Source organism: Lampetra fluviatilis, chromosome 66, assembly GCF_964198595.1.
Source record: "Lampetra fluviatilis chromosome 66, kcLamFluv1.1, whole genome shotgun sequence".
Taxonomy (NCBI): domain Eukaryota; kingdom Metazoa; phylum Chordata; class Hyperoartia; order Petromyzontiformes; family Petromyzontidae; genus Lampetra; species Lampetra fluviatilis.
Window position 1 is genome coordinate 5,985,007 of NC_136340.1, and position 15,394 is coordinate 6,000,400.

The 15,394-nt window shown below is 51.8% G+C and overlaps 1 protein-coding gene across 1 annotated transcript in view; it reads right to left on the reverse strand.

Moving 5' to 3' along the window:
- LOC144952142 (alpha-2-macroglobulin-like) overlaps positions 1 to 15,394 on the reverse strand; it is a 60,338-nt gene that overhangs the window by 41,363 nt on the left and 3,581 nt on the right. Inside the window, exons 3-9 of the mRNA XM_078882545.1 lie at positions 10,627 to 10,783; positions 9,050 to 9,102; positions 7,518 to 7,538; positions 5,973 to 6,147; positions 5,038 to 5,122; positions 3,311 to 3,431; positions 1,352 to 1,466 (exon numbers count right to left, since the gene is read on the reverse strand). Coding sequence (XP_078738671.1) covers positions 1,352 to 1,466; positions 3,311 to 3,431; positions 5,038 to 5,122; positions 5,973 to 6,147; positions 7,518 to 7,538; positions 9,050 to 9,102; positions 10,627 to 10,783 — 727 coding nt within the window. The remainder of the gene's footprint in view (positions 1 to 1,351; positions 1,467 to 3,310; positions 3,432 to 5,037; positions 5,123 to 5,972; positions 6,148 to 7,517; positions 7,539 to 9,049; positions 9,103 to 10,626; positions 10,784 to 15,394) is intronic.

Consider the following 15,394-nt stretch of genomic DNA (forward strand, 5'->3'; position numbering starts at 1 on the left):
AAGTGAAAGAATGTTTCGGGGGGGATGGGGGAGCGGGGGAGTCCTGTTGTATTGTCACAGATGTAAGGCAGGTGGGGGGTGGGGGGGGCAACGTTGCTGCTGTCAGCGTGTGTGCCATTACAATCGAGGAATTTGCCGGTAATGTTCCAGCGTCGAAAGTTTTCATTTTACAAAGTGTAAGCGCCCCACCAAGTGGATTTGTAGCCCTTTTGTCAGAAGCGGCCCCTGGCTATCGACAATGTTAGCCCAACGGAGTGGCGTCTTATCATCGTCATTATCGCGTGTAAATGTACAGCGGCCAAACACTCTAAGGCTTCATCATGGGACCTCCTTTGCCAGTACTAAACTATGAGAAGAGGTTTTCCCCTGTTTTTCTGGCAACAAAACAGCTGTGTTAAGATGTTACGAGGAATCATGTCTGCATTAACCACAATGCGTGGTCAGAATGCAAACAAAAAAACATACTCTGATAATATATGCATTGCCTTTGAAACTGATTGGTCCACACCAGAGACAGCTGCTTAATTTCAAGCGTCCTCTGGTCTAACACCGTTTGAGACAAGTATTGTGGTTAATGCAGACATGATTCCATGTAAAAGGTTTCAGTTTGGTGTTTTAACATCTTAACACCTATTTTGTTGCCAGAAAAAAAGGGGAAACTATTCTCATTCTAAGACTGCGTGATGTCGATTCTAAATGTGGAGGGGAAAAACCTGAGTTACCCACTCACTCATCCGTCCACTCACTCACCCAACCGCTCACCCACTCACCCACACACACTAACCCACCCACTCACTCACACAATCCATGCGACCACTGCGGGGAGAGAGACAGATGTGCCAAACTCCATCTTCAGGGTCGGGGGCAGACGTCGCAATCGGGTACCCGATACCCGTACCCTACCCGATACCCGGCTACCCGTACCCGGCCGGGTACGGGTACCCGTTTGTGACCCTGGTGCGGCCGGGTACGGGTACGGGTAGACTGTGAGCCACTGATGAGTAACTGTTTGTCACTCATTTCCCAACGTCTTGTCTCTTCTCACAATTCAAGTTCCTAGAATCAACCCACCCTCGCCTGCAACATGGCTTCATCCCAGAGGTCGCAATCAGGTACCCGATACCTGTACCCTACCCGTACTCGGCCGGGTACGGGTACGGGTACCCATTTGTGACCCTGGTGCGGCCGGGTATGGGTACGGGTAAGGAATCAAAACCCGTTTGCGACCTCTGGTCGGGGGATCGAACCGACGGCCTTCTTTGCATAGCAGGCGAGGTTAGTCAACATCTCCTAGCCACCGAGGTAAAATATCATGCAAACAAAATAAGATCGGCAACAACAAAAAAGATACCTGTTCCCTCCTCCTCCAGCACAGCCACGACTTTCAGAACGTGCGTTGTGTGACAGGAGGCGTTGCTTGGCTTGGCGTTGTCCACTTGCCACTCCGCGCATCCATCCTTCCCCACCTGTCGTATCGGAAGTTCGCAATGGGTCAGATGCAGAGTGCAAGGCGATCCACGGTTTCACGCTCTTCTGCGCCGCGCCCACTTTCGAATAATGCTCGCTTTGCGTTGAGACCTTTTTGTAAAGAGGTTCCGACGATGTGTTGAAGACGAGGAAGGTAAGATCACCATTGGTACCTCATTTGCCAGTAAAAAATTATGATAATGGGTTTTTTACCCTTTTATCTGGCAACAAAACTGACACCGTTTTTACGAGGAGTCATGTTTGCATAGACCACAATACCTGCAGTCATAATGCAAACAAAAAGCATAACTCTGATAATGTATGCACTGTCCTTGAAGTTGATTGGTCCACACCCGAGACAGCTTTCCTGAGAACCTAGTCTCACATGGGTTGGACCAGATGACGCCAAAAGGCGCATGACTCCTCGTAAAAAAGATGTCAGTTTTGTTGCCAGATAAAAGGGCGAAAACCCAATTATCATAATTTTTTTACTGGCAAATGAGGTACCAATGGTGTAAATGCTTACCCAAGCTCTCATACTCTGATGGTGCATTGCCTTTGAGTTGTGCACCTTTTGGCGTCATCTGGTCCAACACCATGTGAGACTAGGCTCTAAGAAAAGCTGTCTCGGGTGTGGACCAATCAACTTCAAGGACAGTGCATACATTATCAGAGTTATGTTTTTTGTTTGCATTATGACTGCAGGTATTGTGGTCTATGCAAACATGACTCCTCGTAAAAAAGGTGCCAGTTTTGTTGCCAGATAGAAGGTAAGACCCTTTCATTAACAGTTTACCGGGGGGGGCGTTTCGCAACTCTTGATGAGTAAGAGCTCCAGCGTAGCTGTGCAGCCTCCGTCTTTGTCCCAGGCAAGCGCGCCTACGATAGGCCACTCTCCACATTTAAATCTGCCTCCACGTCCTGAAATCTCAACCACCTGTCCTCTCCTCCTACGGTACCCTCTCATTGATCATCCCTTAACCGCCTGCTCTCAGCGACTGTGTTATCTCCATTGCATATGTATTTCATTGGCTCTGGGTAACGTTTCTTCTCCGTTTTATTGCCTTTCCGACAGACACCTGTTCTCTACCTGAGGACGGCTGCTTGCGTTGTGGCCGAAACGTCGTGAGAATGATTTTATTATGTTTTATTTTTATTATTTTATTATTTCCCTTCTACGTGATGGCTTTACCGAAAGAACCAAGAAGATGAATCCCTGCTGCAGTCACGAAAGAAGCTTTAAATCGAATAAAAAATAGGTGCCAAGAGAAATTAGAGAGAGGACAGGTTGTGGAGGGATAATGAATGAGAGGGTGCAGTAGCAAGTTGTTAAGAATTAAGGACCGAGTGTTATATTGCGTATATGTCTTGTATCGATATAGGTTAGAAGAATATCGTCGAAATTGTGTGCGAGTTGTTAGTGAAATCCCCTAAACCCTTCACCATCAATTTTTTAATGGAAAAATTGCTTTTGACGTAACGCGACATTGGAGCCACGCGCATCCCTTTCCAGGATCGTATCTCTCCGCGAACGTTAAGGAGTGCCCCGCATTAACTTTCTACCGGAGGAAATCAGAAAAGCTATGAAGCTCTTTTCTTTTACCAGATGTGCCAGTAGTTTTTTTTTTCTTCTTCCCACCAATGTCCAGTGACCGAAATGGATTAATCAGTGACATTTTTCAAGATGTTTTTATTTTTATATAATTGATTCCAGGAGAAACCGGTCTCCATTGATTAGTTGCCGTTAGCGGGAATCAAACTTGGGTCGCCGGGTTCGTCGCGGGCTAAACGCTACTCGACAGCAAGACACAGCCAACCTCCTCCGCACCCCCAACTCGCTTACTTTCATGAAGAACTCGTTGCAGACTGGAGCGATGCATTCTTCCCGCCACCAGAATCTGGGCTGGCCCTGAATGCACACGCTTGCGTTCACAGCACCGTGCACTGGCTTCCCATACGTGTACCTGTGGAAATGTAGAAAAAGCCCAAATGACGAAATTGTAAAAAAAAAAAAAGTTCCTGCACCCGGCACGGCAGCTTAAAATGAAATGGCTCCGATTACACTGGTCAACAAAAAACATTTTTTTCTGGCCTGGACTTTTGCAGCTGTTCTAGACTAATTTCAGGGTGCTGATTCCAAATCTGATCTCAGATTTGCTCTATCACATCTCATTTTATGCTATCGGCATACTCCATTTTCATTGATTTTACCCGAAATTAACTCTGTCACTTATGATTGCAAGTTGTTGCGATTCAGTGACTGCTTTAGTGTTAAAATATGGTGCTGTATTTTTAGGATGGTGTGTTTATAATATCATTTTATGTAGATATCCACATTTATTTAATGATTTTCTTCTGCAGTTTTTATTGAAAATGCTATATTTGATATCTCAAAAACCCGATGTGATCAACAAAAACTGATGCCAGATTTGGAATCAGCACCCCAAAATTACATTAAAACAGTTGGAATACCTTGTGCCAGAAAAAGTGTGTTGACCAGTGTTATATATTGAGGTTCGGAATCTTTATTTTAGACTGGGGGAGGAGGAGGGGGAGGATGGAGGGGGGAGGGAGGAGGGGGGAGGACGAGGGGGGAGGAGGAGGGGGAGGGAGGAGGGGGGAGGGAGGAGGAGGAGGAAGAGGAGGGGGAGGGGGGAGGAGGAGGGGGGAGGAGGAGGGGGGAGGACGAGGGGGGAGGAGGAGGGAGAGGGAGGAGGGGGGAGGGAGGAGGAGGAGGAAGAGGAGGGGGAGGGGGGAGGAGGAGGGGGGAGGAGGAGGAGGGGGAGGGGGGAGGAGGAGGGGGGAGGACGAGGGGGGAGGAGGAGGGGGGGGGGGGAGGAGGGGGGAGGGAGGAGGAGGAGGAAGAGGAGGGAGGAGGGGAGAAGGAGGAGGGGGGAGGAGGTTGAGGAGGTTGGTGAGGAGGGAGGGAGGGAGAGAGAGAGGGATGGAGGAGGAATCCCACCCACCCATTTTTTTTAACCGCCCATCCATTCACATACAGACGTGATGAGCTTCTCTGCTCTCGTTGATGAGTTTTGTGTTGTCACGTTGGTGACTCCTCAGCCTAATGCGGCTCTCGTCTTGGTCTCGTGAATTCTCACCAGGGTCACACAAATTCTACTTTCATTTAATAAAATACTCAAGTGTCTCACGCAGAAACCCATAAATGCTGGCTCAATACCTCTAACATGGCCATTATGAACCCACTCAGACCCACGGCTCAAACCCAGGATCTCCTATTACTGGCTAAATGTCTCTAACATGGCCATTATGAACCCCCAGAGAAAGACACCCAGACCAAGGGCTCAAACCCAGGATCTCTTAAATACTGGCCAAATGTCTCTAACATGGTCAATGTAAACCAACCCAGAGAGAGAGACACTCAGATACAGTGCTCAAACCCAAGTTCCCATACATCCTGGCCCAATGTCTCTAACATGGCCATTGTGAACCAACCCTTAAAGACAACCAGACCCAGGACTCAAACTCAGGATTTCGTGAATATTTGCTCAATGTCTCTGACACTGCCATTGTGAACCAACCAAGAGAGAAACTCAGCTCAGTGCATACCTGCCACATACTTTCAGAGTGACACTCTCATCCAGATAGTTCAGGTAGGATGGCGTCTGAATGGAGACCTCGAAAGTTGGGAGCACTGCAATCAGAATGGAAACAACAATAATCACGTAGCGATCATCATCATCATCATGTACATGGTGAAATAAAATACACTGTGCACACGTACATCTCTCTTGTCAATCCACTGCTGGATGATGGCCTCCCTATTACCCACAGACTCCTCACACATAGACCCATAGACTTCTCACACAGAGACCCACAGACTCCTCACACAAATACCCACAGACTTCTCACACATAGACAGACAAACTCCTCATACGGAGACCCACAGACTCACCACACAGAGACCCACAGACGCCTCACACAGACACCCACAGACTCCTCATACAGAGACCCATATACTCACACAGACACCCAAAGACTCACACAGAGACCCACAGACTCACACAGAGACCCATAGAATCACACAGACTCCTCACACAGAGACCCACAGACTCCTCACACAGAGACCCACAGACTCACCACAGAGACACCCACAGACTCACACGGAGGCCCACAGACGCACAGACACCCACAGACTCAGCACACAGAGACCCACAGACTCAGCACAGAGACACCCACAGACTCACACGGAGGCCCACAGACTCACACGGAGGCCCACAGACTCAGCACACAGACACCCACAGACGCACAGACACCCACAGACTCAGCACACAGAGACCCACAGACTCCTCACACAGACACCCACAGACTCCTCACACAGACACCCACAGACTCACACAGAGACCCACAGACTCAGCACACAGACACCCACAGACTCCTCACACAGAGGCAACCCCCTATCCGCCCCCATGTGACATTTTGACTGAACGTACATCGACCTCCTGCCCACCGTCCGCCTCCCCCCCCCCCCCCTTTCTCCCTACCGTACTCCTCCACGGTGAAGGTGTGCGAGGCGACGGAGTCTCCGCCGCGCTGCTCCACCACCGCCACGTTGTAGGTGCCCAGCGGCGGCTCGGAGGGCATGCCCAGCTCCAGCTGCACGATGCCCGCCCGGCCGCTCGCGTCCCTCCACTGCGCGATGCGGTTCCTCTGCGGGTCCTGCGGTGACGTGCAGACACTCAGGTGGTGCTGGTGGTGGTTGGGGTTGGTGGTGATGGTGCTGGTGGTGGTGGTTGGGGTGGTAGTGCTGGTGGTGGTTGGGGTTGGTGGTTGGGGTGGTGGTGGTGGTGGCGGTTGGGGTGATGGTGGTGGTGTTTGTGGTGCTGGTGGTGGCGGTTGGGGTGGTGGTGTTGGTGGTGGTTGGGATTGGTGGTGGTTGAGGTGATGATGGTGGTGGTGCTGGTGGTGGTGGTTGTGGTGGTTGGGGTGGTGGTGGTGGTGGTTGTGGTGGTGGTTGGGGTGGTTGGGGTGGTGGCGGTTGGAGTGATGGTGGGGGTGGTGCTGGTGCTGGTGATGGTGGTGGCGGTTGGGGTGATGGTGGTTGGTGGTTGGGGTTATGGTGGTGGTGATGGTGGTTGGGGTGGTGGTGGTGGTGTTGGTGTCGGTTGGGGTGATGGTGGTGCTGGTGGTGGTGGTGGCGGTTGCCGGTTGGGGTTATGGTGGTGGTGACGGTGGTGGTGGTGGTGGTGACGGTGGTTGGGATGATAGTAGTTGAACGTGAAGAACCAGTGGCATCTACATCTGCAGAACATGAAGGCATCTACATCCGCATAAAGTGAAGACACCAGTGGCATCTACATCTACAGGAGATTATACAACTTTTAAAGCCATTCATCGTGTTGAGTGTAAATGCTGTACACCATGTTTGCAATCGACAGGAGTAATGTGGGACTTATGAACAAATGTAGTTACGAACAAACATCTGGAACCTAACTCGTTCTTAAGTAAATGAGTCCCTGCACAGCGCTTTCACAGATAATAATAATAATAAACTATAATAGTAATATAGGTGTAATAAAGGTCGTTGAGGCGACTTCTGGAATCCGGTCTTTTATTCAACTTGCATTACAGCTTTCCTTCACGCTGCTGACAGGCAGCGTGAGAGGGATAGATAGAGAGAGAGACGCACCGCCACATGGCAACCCGGAGCCCCGTTCCCGCGTGGCCCCCTTTCTCCGTTCGTCCCCGTTCTGACCACGTGTCGTTCGTCTCCACCCCTATTTAATACCCGGGTCACGTGGTACGTTTCCACCAATCATGGGTAGCCTCCATGGAATATTCCAGGCTCCTTCGTAGGCTACCGGGACCACGCCCCTGACTCGTCTCCCCATTGGCTGTGGCCAAAGCCAGCAGAACCAATCCCCTACTTACAGCTGTCACCTTCCCATTACGTCAGGGCCACGCCCCCTAGGCTTCCCCCCATTGGCTATGGACCAGGACCGGCAGAGCCAATCATCATGACGAGTTGTGATACGTCAGTGAGCCGGATATGTCCTCACATTACATAGGTATCCATTGTGGCATCTTACCTCGATATATATGAGAGCGTACTGCAAAAGAAACGAAAAACATAGCACGATTGGTTAGTAACGGTCACACATATTTTACTCGAACCAACGCTGGTGGAAGTGCTCCCAGATGGTTACACACAAGGTCCGGTTTCAACATTCAATTCCTCATCAGCATCATCACCAGCAGGGTCGGGCTCTGCTCCGTCCAAAGCTGGTGGATCTGCCCCAGAAGTCGCAAACGGGTTTTGATTCCTTACCCGTACCCGTACCCTACCCGAAATGAGTGACAAACGGTGACTCACCAGTGACTCACGGCCTACCCGTACCCGTACCCGGCCGCACCAGGGTCACAAACGGGTACCCGTACCCGTACCCGGCCTGGTACGGGTAGCCGTTCCCTACCCGTACCCGTACCCTACCTGAAATGAGTGACAAACGGCTACTCGCCAGTGACTCACGGCCTACCCGTACCCGTTCCCGGCCGCACCAGGGTCGCAAACGGCTACCCGTACCCGGCCTGGTACGGGTAGCCGGGTATCGGGTAGGGTACGGGTATCGGGTACCCGGTTGCGACCTCTGATCTGCCCCCAGGTGTTTACAGAACCCACCCCTGGGTCAGGCGTGGAAATGGCGAGTCAGTTAAAAACGGCAAAGCTCGGTTAAACATTACAAAGCGTTATCTACACACGTGGCCTCGTGTCGTCCTTGATGTCCGTTTACTTTTAGATTTGCCCGCCAACTTTGGGACACGTGTGGGTGGGTGTGTGTTTGTGTGTCTGCGTATATGTGTGTGCAAAAGTGCAGCGGTTAGCGCTACGCTGCGCTATGAACCCGGCGACACGGGTTCGATTCCCGCTCACGGCCAACACCAGTGACAATTATCTGAACCGGTCCTGGGCCTCCCCTAGGTCGACTCAGCCTCAAATGAGTACCTGGTGGAGTGTGTACACATTGCCACTAGGGAGACAAAGGCGGTCGGGCGTGGTGCTGGCCACCCACCTCCTCGTGTACCGTTCTGGCCTTCATAGGTGCTCGCTAACAGCACTTGCCCCTACAGTCTGTTAAGGCTATATGGGGGATCTTTATCTTTATGTGTGTGTATCTGCATGTGTGTCAGCGTGTGTTTCAGCGTGTATCTGTGTGTCTTTCTGTGTGTGTGTCTGCGTGTGTCTGCGTGTGTCTGCGTGTGTCTGCATGTGTGATCGGCGTGTGTGTTAGCGTGTATCTGTCTGTCTGTGTGTGTATCTGCGTGTTTCTGTTTCTGTGTGTGTCTGTCTGTGTGTGTGTATCGGTGTGTGTGTCTGTATATCTGTGTGTCTGCGTGTGTGTTCGTGTTTCTGTGTGTGTCTTTGTGTCTGTATGTGTATCTGTGTGTGAGTCTGTGTGTGGGGAGCGGTGGTGTAGCAGTTAGCGAGCACACTGTGCTACGAACCTGGCGACCCGAGTTCGATTCCCGCTCACATTTACGATTGTGAACCAAATGGGTGCAATGCTGCAGTCAAGGTTATAAGAACCATTAGGCTTAGAAACTCTTAGAGACGATTTCTTACCGTTTTCAAGACGGTTGCAAAATTCTCATCCAAGGTGACCACTCTGAATTTAACTGCACACACAGAGACACACAAACAACAACCAAGATCCCCCGTATAGAGTGAACAGGCTGTTGGGGCAAGTGCTGTTAGCGAGCAGCACATATGAAGACCTCTGTGTGAGTCTCTGTGAGTCGGTGTGAGTCTCTGTGTGAGTCTCTGTGCGAGTCTGTGGGTCTTTGTGGGAGTCTGTGCGAGTCTGTGTGAGTCTCTGTGTGAGTCTCTGTGCGAGTCTCTGTGCGAGTCTGTGGGTCTTTGTGGGAGTCTGTGGGTCTCTGTGTGAGTCTGTGGGTCTCTGTGTGAGTCACTGTGTGAGTCTGTGGGTCTCTGTGTGAGTCTGTGGGTCTCTGTGCGAGTCTCTGTGTGAGTCTGTGTGGGTCTCTGTGTGGGTCTCTGTGTGGGTCTCTGTGTGGGTCTCTGTGTGGGTCTCTGTGTGGGTCTCTGTGTGGGTCTCTGTGTGGGTCTCTGTGTGGGTCTCTGTGTGGGTCTCTGTGTGGGTCTCTGTGTGGGTCTCTGTGTGGGTCTCTGTGTGGGTCTCTGTGTGGGTCTCTGTGTGGGTCTCTGTGTGGGTCTCTGTGTGGGTCTCTGTGTGGGTCTCTGTGTGGGTCTCTGTGTGGGTCTCTGTGTGGGTCTCTGTGTGGGTCTCTGTGTGGGTCTCTGTGTGGGTCTCTGTGTGGGTCTCTGTGTGGGTCTCTGTGTGGGTCTCTGTGTGGGTCTCTGTGTGGGTCTCTGTGTGGGTCTCTGTGTGGGTCTCTGTGTGGGTCTCTGTGTGGGTCTCTGTGTGGGTCTCTGTGTGGGTCTCTGTGTGGGTCTCTGTGACGACCTCGCGTGGCGCGTGCCGACGTGACAATTTTTTCTTGGCCCACGCGGAAAATTCCGAAATGTCATCGACCCGCTGGACATTGCGCGTCCACGCTGTGTGGGGGTTGTTATTTTTTTTCATCGCGAACCGAGCGTTCGTGAGACGTACCGGATAACGCCCCCCGCCTCCCTGCCAGATTAAATGACGATGGTGACCCCCTTTGTACGCGCATCTGTGGGGTTAAGAGCCACTACACTATTATGCACTACGCTACCCCATTATACACTATACTCTACACTACACTCTACACTATACTCCACTGGATCTTTGTCTGTGTATAGGCGCTGCTACTCGCTATTGACAGCTCTTGCCCAAACAGTCTGTTAGAGGCTACACGGGGAATCTTTGTCTGTGTATAGGCGCTGCTACGCGTTACTGACAGCTCTTGCCCCAACAGCCTGTTAGAGGCTACACGGGGGATCTTTGTCTGCGTATAGGCGCTGCTACTCGTTACTGACAGCTCTTGCCCCAACAGCCTGTTAGAGGCTACACGGGGGATCTTTGTCTGTGTATAGACGCTACTGCTAACAGCTCTTGCCCAAACAATCTGTTAGAGGCTACACGGGAAATATTTGTCTTTGCACACACACGCAAAGACACAAAAACAAAGGCCCCCCGTATAGCCTGAACACACTGTTGGGGAAAGGGGGGGGTGGGGGACGGCTTTCCCGCTCACCGCTCTGGCCGGGCTTGTAGACGGGCTTGTCCGTCTGCACGAAGACGACGTCCTTGGCCTTCCTCACCACCACCGAGTGTGTCTTGGTGAAGTTGAGCCCCTCGCCGGCCGCTCGCACCACGAGGTTGGCGTACGTCGTCCCCTGGACGTCGGGGACCTGCGCGGCGCCGCGAACGCCGGAGGCATCGATGTCAAGGGGGTCATGGCGATCGTCGACGTGGCGATCGTCGTCGTCGTCACGGCGATCGTCGTCGTCGTCACGGCGATCGTCGTCGTCGTCACGGCGATCGTCGTCGTCGTCACGGCGATCGTCGTCGTCATGGCGATCGTCGTCGTCATCGTCGCGGCCATTGTCGTCATCATAGTCGTCATCATGGCGATCGTCGTCATCATGGCGATCGTCGTCGTCATGGCGATCGTCGTCGTCATCGTCGTCGTCATGGCGATCGTCGTCGTCATCGTCGTCGCGGCCATTGTCGCCATCATCGTCGTCATCATGGCGATCGTCGTCGTCATCGTCGTCGTCATGGCGATCGTCGTCATCATAGTCGTCGTCGCGGCCATTGTCGTCATCATCGTCGTCATCATGGCGATCGTCGTCGTCATCGTCGCGGCCATTGTCGTCATCATCGTCGTCATCATGGCGATCGTCGTCGTCATCGTCGCGGCCATTGTCGTCATCATCGTCGTCGTCATGGCGATCGTCGTCGTCATCGTCGCGGCCATTGTCGTCATCATCGTCGTCATCATGGCGATCGTCGTCGTCATCGTCGCGGCCATTGTCGTCATCATCGTCGTCGTCATGGCGATCGTCGTCGTCATCGTCGCGGCCATTGTCGTCATCATCGTCGTCGTCATGGCGATCGTCGTCATGGCGATCGTCGTCGTCATCGTCGTCATCATGGCGATCGTCGTCATCACCGTCGCGGCCATTGTCGTCATCATCGTCGTCGTCGTGGCGATCGTCGTCGTCATCGCGGCAATCGTCGTCGTCGCGGCAATCGTCGTCGTCACCATCATAGCCGTCATCAACCACGTGACCTGCTGCTGATCTACTCATTCTTCCCGCTTGGCACTGCGCGGTCTTCACGCCATTTGGTGTGTATGTGTGCGTGTGTACGTGTGTGCGTGTGTGCGTGTGTGTGCGTGTCGGTGGGGAGTGGTAGTGTAGGGGTGAGCGCAACATTGGTCACGATTATCTGAACCTGTCCTGGGCCTCCCCGAGGTTGACTTGGCCTCAAATGAGTACCTGGTGCGGTGTGTAGTAAACATCGCCACTGGGGAGACAAAGGCGGTCCGGCGTGGTGCTGGCCACCCACCCCCTCGTGTACCGTTCCGGCCTTCGTAGGTGCTCGCTAGCAGTACTTGCCCCTACAGTCTATTAAGGCTACACGGGGGATCTTTGTCTTGGGGCGTGAAGGCCGGCACAGGAGAGAGGTTAAGGAAGGAAGGATGAGGGAAGGAGGGATGAAGGAAGGAAGAAATGAAGGAGGGAATGAAATAACGAGGGAGCGAAGGAATACGGCAAGGAAGGAAGGGAGAGAGGGAATGAATTAACAAATGAGGGAAGGAAGAAGGGAAGGAATGAGGGAATTGTGGACTATGTAGCATATGGGAAGCTAAGCCACCATTTTGCATAGCTAACAGGTGCGTTGTGTTATGGTTATTAAGATCAGGAGATATGTTTCTCACTGGCGAAGATGTTCAATTAGGGGGATCCCCGTTTCGCAAGCGCAGAGAAGGGAGGGCATGGCTGTGGCTGAAAAGACCCGGAGCTTAGTGTAGAGCGACAGACCAGGTAGCTTCCACACAGCATTATGCAACCGATGAAAAGATATTGCCGTTTGGCTGATTCAGAGCGAGGCCTCTGCTTTCAAACCGTAGCCGGTCATGAGCACACTGCCTAGGTATGGGAAACTCTCCACTCTCTCAACAAATGCCCCATCACCAATTGGGATTTGTGGAGGTGGAATGTTTGATGTCACAAAATACCCAGGCAGGTGCTTAGTTTTGGTGGGGCTGATGGGAAGGCCCCACCTCTTAGTGGCACACTCCAGGTTCATCAGCAGTGCCTCCAACTCCTCCTCTATGTGAGCAGCAATCACCAGATCATCAGCATAAGTAACATGATTGACCAATAGGGAGCCATTCCTTGACTGCACCCGGGCATCGATCAGCCACCCACTGTATCTGTACCAGATGGAAAGTTCTGACGAACCGTGTGGTCGAAATAGATGTTAAAATAATGTGGGAGCCAGAGGATATCCATATCACACCCCAAGGTGAACAGGGATTGGCTCCAATTCCCGGCCACGTAGTTTTACCCGGGCCTGCCCACCATAATGAAGTTCCTTAATGATTTTGAGAACAGAGTCTGGATCGTCTTCTGTACTTCCTCAATAGATGGCACTTCAGCCAGCCACTCACAACAGGTAACAACTTCTTCCAATATTTGGATCATCTCCACTTTGCCCCATTATGTTTTCAGGAGGAAGGATTTCCCCTACCCCAAGACCTCACAGAAATGCTCAGAAAATCTGGAAACCTGCTCCTGGGGGTCAGAGATTAGATCACCTATTTTTGTTCCGCTGATGGCGATGGAGTTAAAGAGTGATTTGTGATCGCGGGCTGCTGCGGCAGACTCCATCTCCTCAGCAACTCACGACCACCACCCACCATTGCAGCGCCTCACAGCTCTCCGAAGCTTCCGAGCAAAGGCTGCGGTAAGCCTCCTCATTCTCTGACGTGGGATCCTGTAGACGGTGAAAGTGGTGCCTGTCACTTTTCCTCAGCCAGCCTGAATGCCTCCTCTGTCAGCCAGGGTTGTCATCATCGTCGTCGTCATGGCGATCGTCGTCGTCACCGTCATAGCCGTCGTCAACCACGTGACCTGCTGCTGATCTACTCATTCTTCCCTCTTGGCACTGCGGTCCTCAGCAACACACGACCACCACCCATCCTTGCAGCGCCAAGTGAAGGCCGCGGCAAACCTCCGCATTCTCCAATGTGGGATGCTGTAGACGTTGTGAGTGGGCCTGTCAATTTTTCTCAGCTAGCTGAAACACCTCCTCCATCAGCCAGGGTCTCTGGCGAGGCTTAGACTGTGTACCCACAGCAGCCATTGCAGCTGTATGAGCCACTGCCCTAAACCTCGCCCATTTCCTCTCGGCATCAGGATGCGTGGGGGACGATGCCAACCCCAGCCGCAAGCGATGATGAAATTCCCACTTGAATAGGGTGCTGGGTGTACACCCACCACCGGAGTGAAAGAATGACAGGCGCATCTTACATATGACAAGCGGATAGTCAGTGGGCAGATCAGCTCCACGGTAGGTTCTGGCGTCAAGGAAATGGGCCCGCATCTGTTGTTCCGTAACTATATAGTCCAGCAGATGTTCTTGCTTGGACCCGGAGTGCGTCCATGATGTTGTGTGGATGCTCCGATGCCGGAACAGAGTGTTAGTAATTACAGGCCCATGGGCTGCACAGAAGTCTAGCAGCCTCCGACCGTTGTGATTGAGCTGATCTGGTTCATGCCTTCCAATCACCCCAGCCCAGGTGCCAGCAGCATGACCCACTCGGGCATTAAAGTCACAGGATGACTCTGTCCCGAGGGGCCAATTTAGCTAGAACCTGTGACAGGAGGTCATAAAAGGCATCCGACTCATCGGCCTTGCCTATATCCTTCCACTGATGTTCATCTTCAGTTGGGGCATAAGTAACCACCATCACCACCACTCCTTGTCTCTGGTTGATTGAAAGGTGAGGGACACAGTAGCCTGGGGCTTACAGCTTCCCACACCTCACTGCCAAGCTCCCACGCCCCCTTCATTGTTTTGTTCAGAAGAAGAGTTGCTCCATGTTGTTTCGCAGTCTCATGCCCCGAGTAGAGGACTGTCCACCCCTCATGGTGGCTGGAGCCAGAGTCGGTCCATTGGGCCTCCTGAATACCACAGAGATCCAGGCGGTACTGGTCCAGCTCCTGACAGAGGAGTGGCAGCCTCTACTCTGCAGTGAGCATTCTAACATTCCACGTGGCCACCCGCAGTGGCTTTTTGCTGTTTCTGGGGGAACTCCAATGGCAATGATTCAGGCTCCTGGCTCTGCCTCGTCGGATCTTCTTTACAAAAAGGTCAAGATGCAAAGCAAGCGGTATTCAAAAGTGGGCGCACCACAAAAGCGTGTGAACCGCGCAGCGCATCCAGTGCGTTGCGTTGCGCTGTTCATTGGGAAGGCAATGAACAGTGCAATGAGCAAAATTTTAACGTTGATATAATGGGGGTTGAGCCGGGCCCAGGCTTTTCTTGCACAGTTTACTTTGCCAATTCGCGTATACGAAAGATCAACTATGATAATAGTTTTTTTACCCTTTAATCTGGCAACAAAACTGACACCTTTTTTACGAGGAGTCGTGTTTTGTTGCCAGATTAAAGGGTAAAAAAACAATTATCATATTTTTTACTGGCAAATGAGGTACCAAAGATCAACTACTTTATACGTTACGTGATTAAATTATTTCTGTAGTTTGCATATTGTTAATATATGAATGTCTTCATTATTAATTGTATAAGTACGTATTGTCTGGTTCATGTAGTATTAGCAGGAGCTGTGGGAGGCGCTCCGGATGTTTGATGTTACGTATTAAAATGTTTCCTGTTAAATGTTTGTTAAATAACAATAATCATGTTAAATGATGTTAAGTGCGATAAGCAGCTGTTAATCATAACAGAGATGCGGGGCTATCGTCAGGGACCAACAAATACAGCTG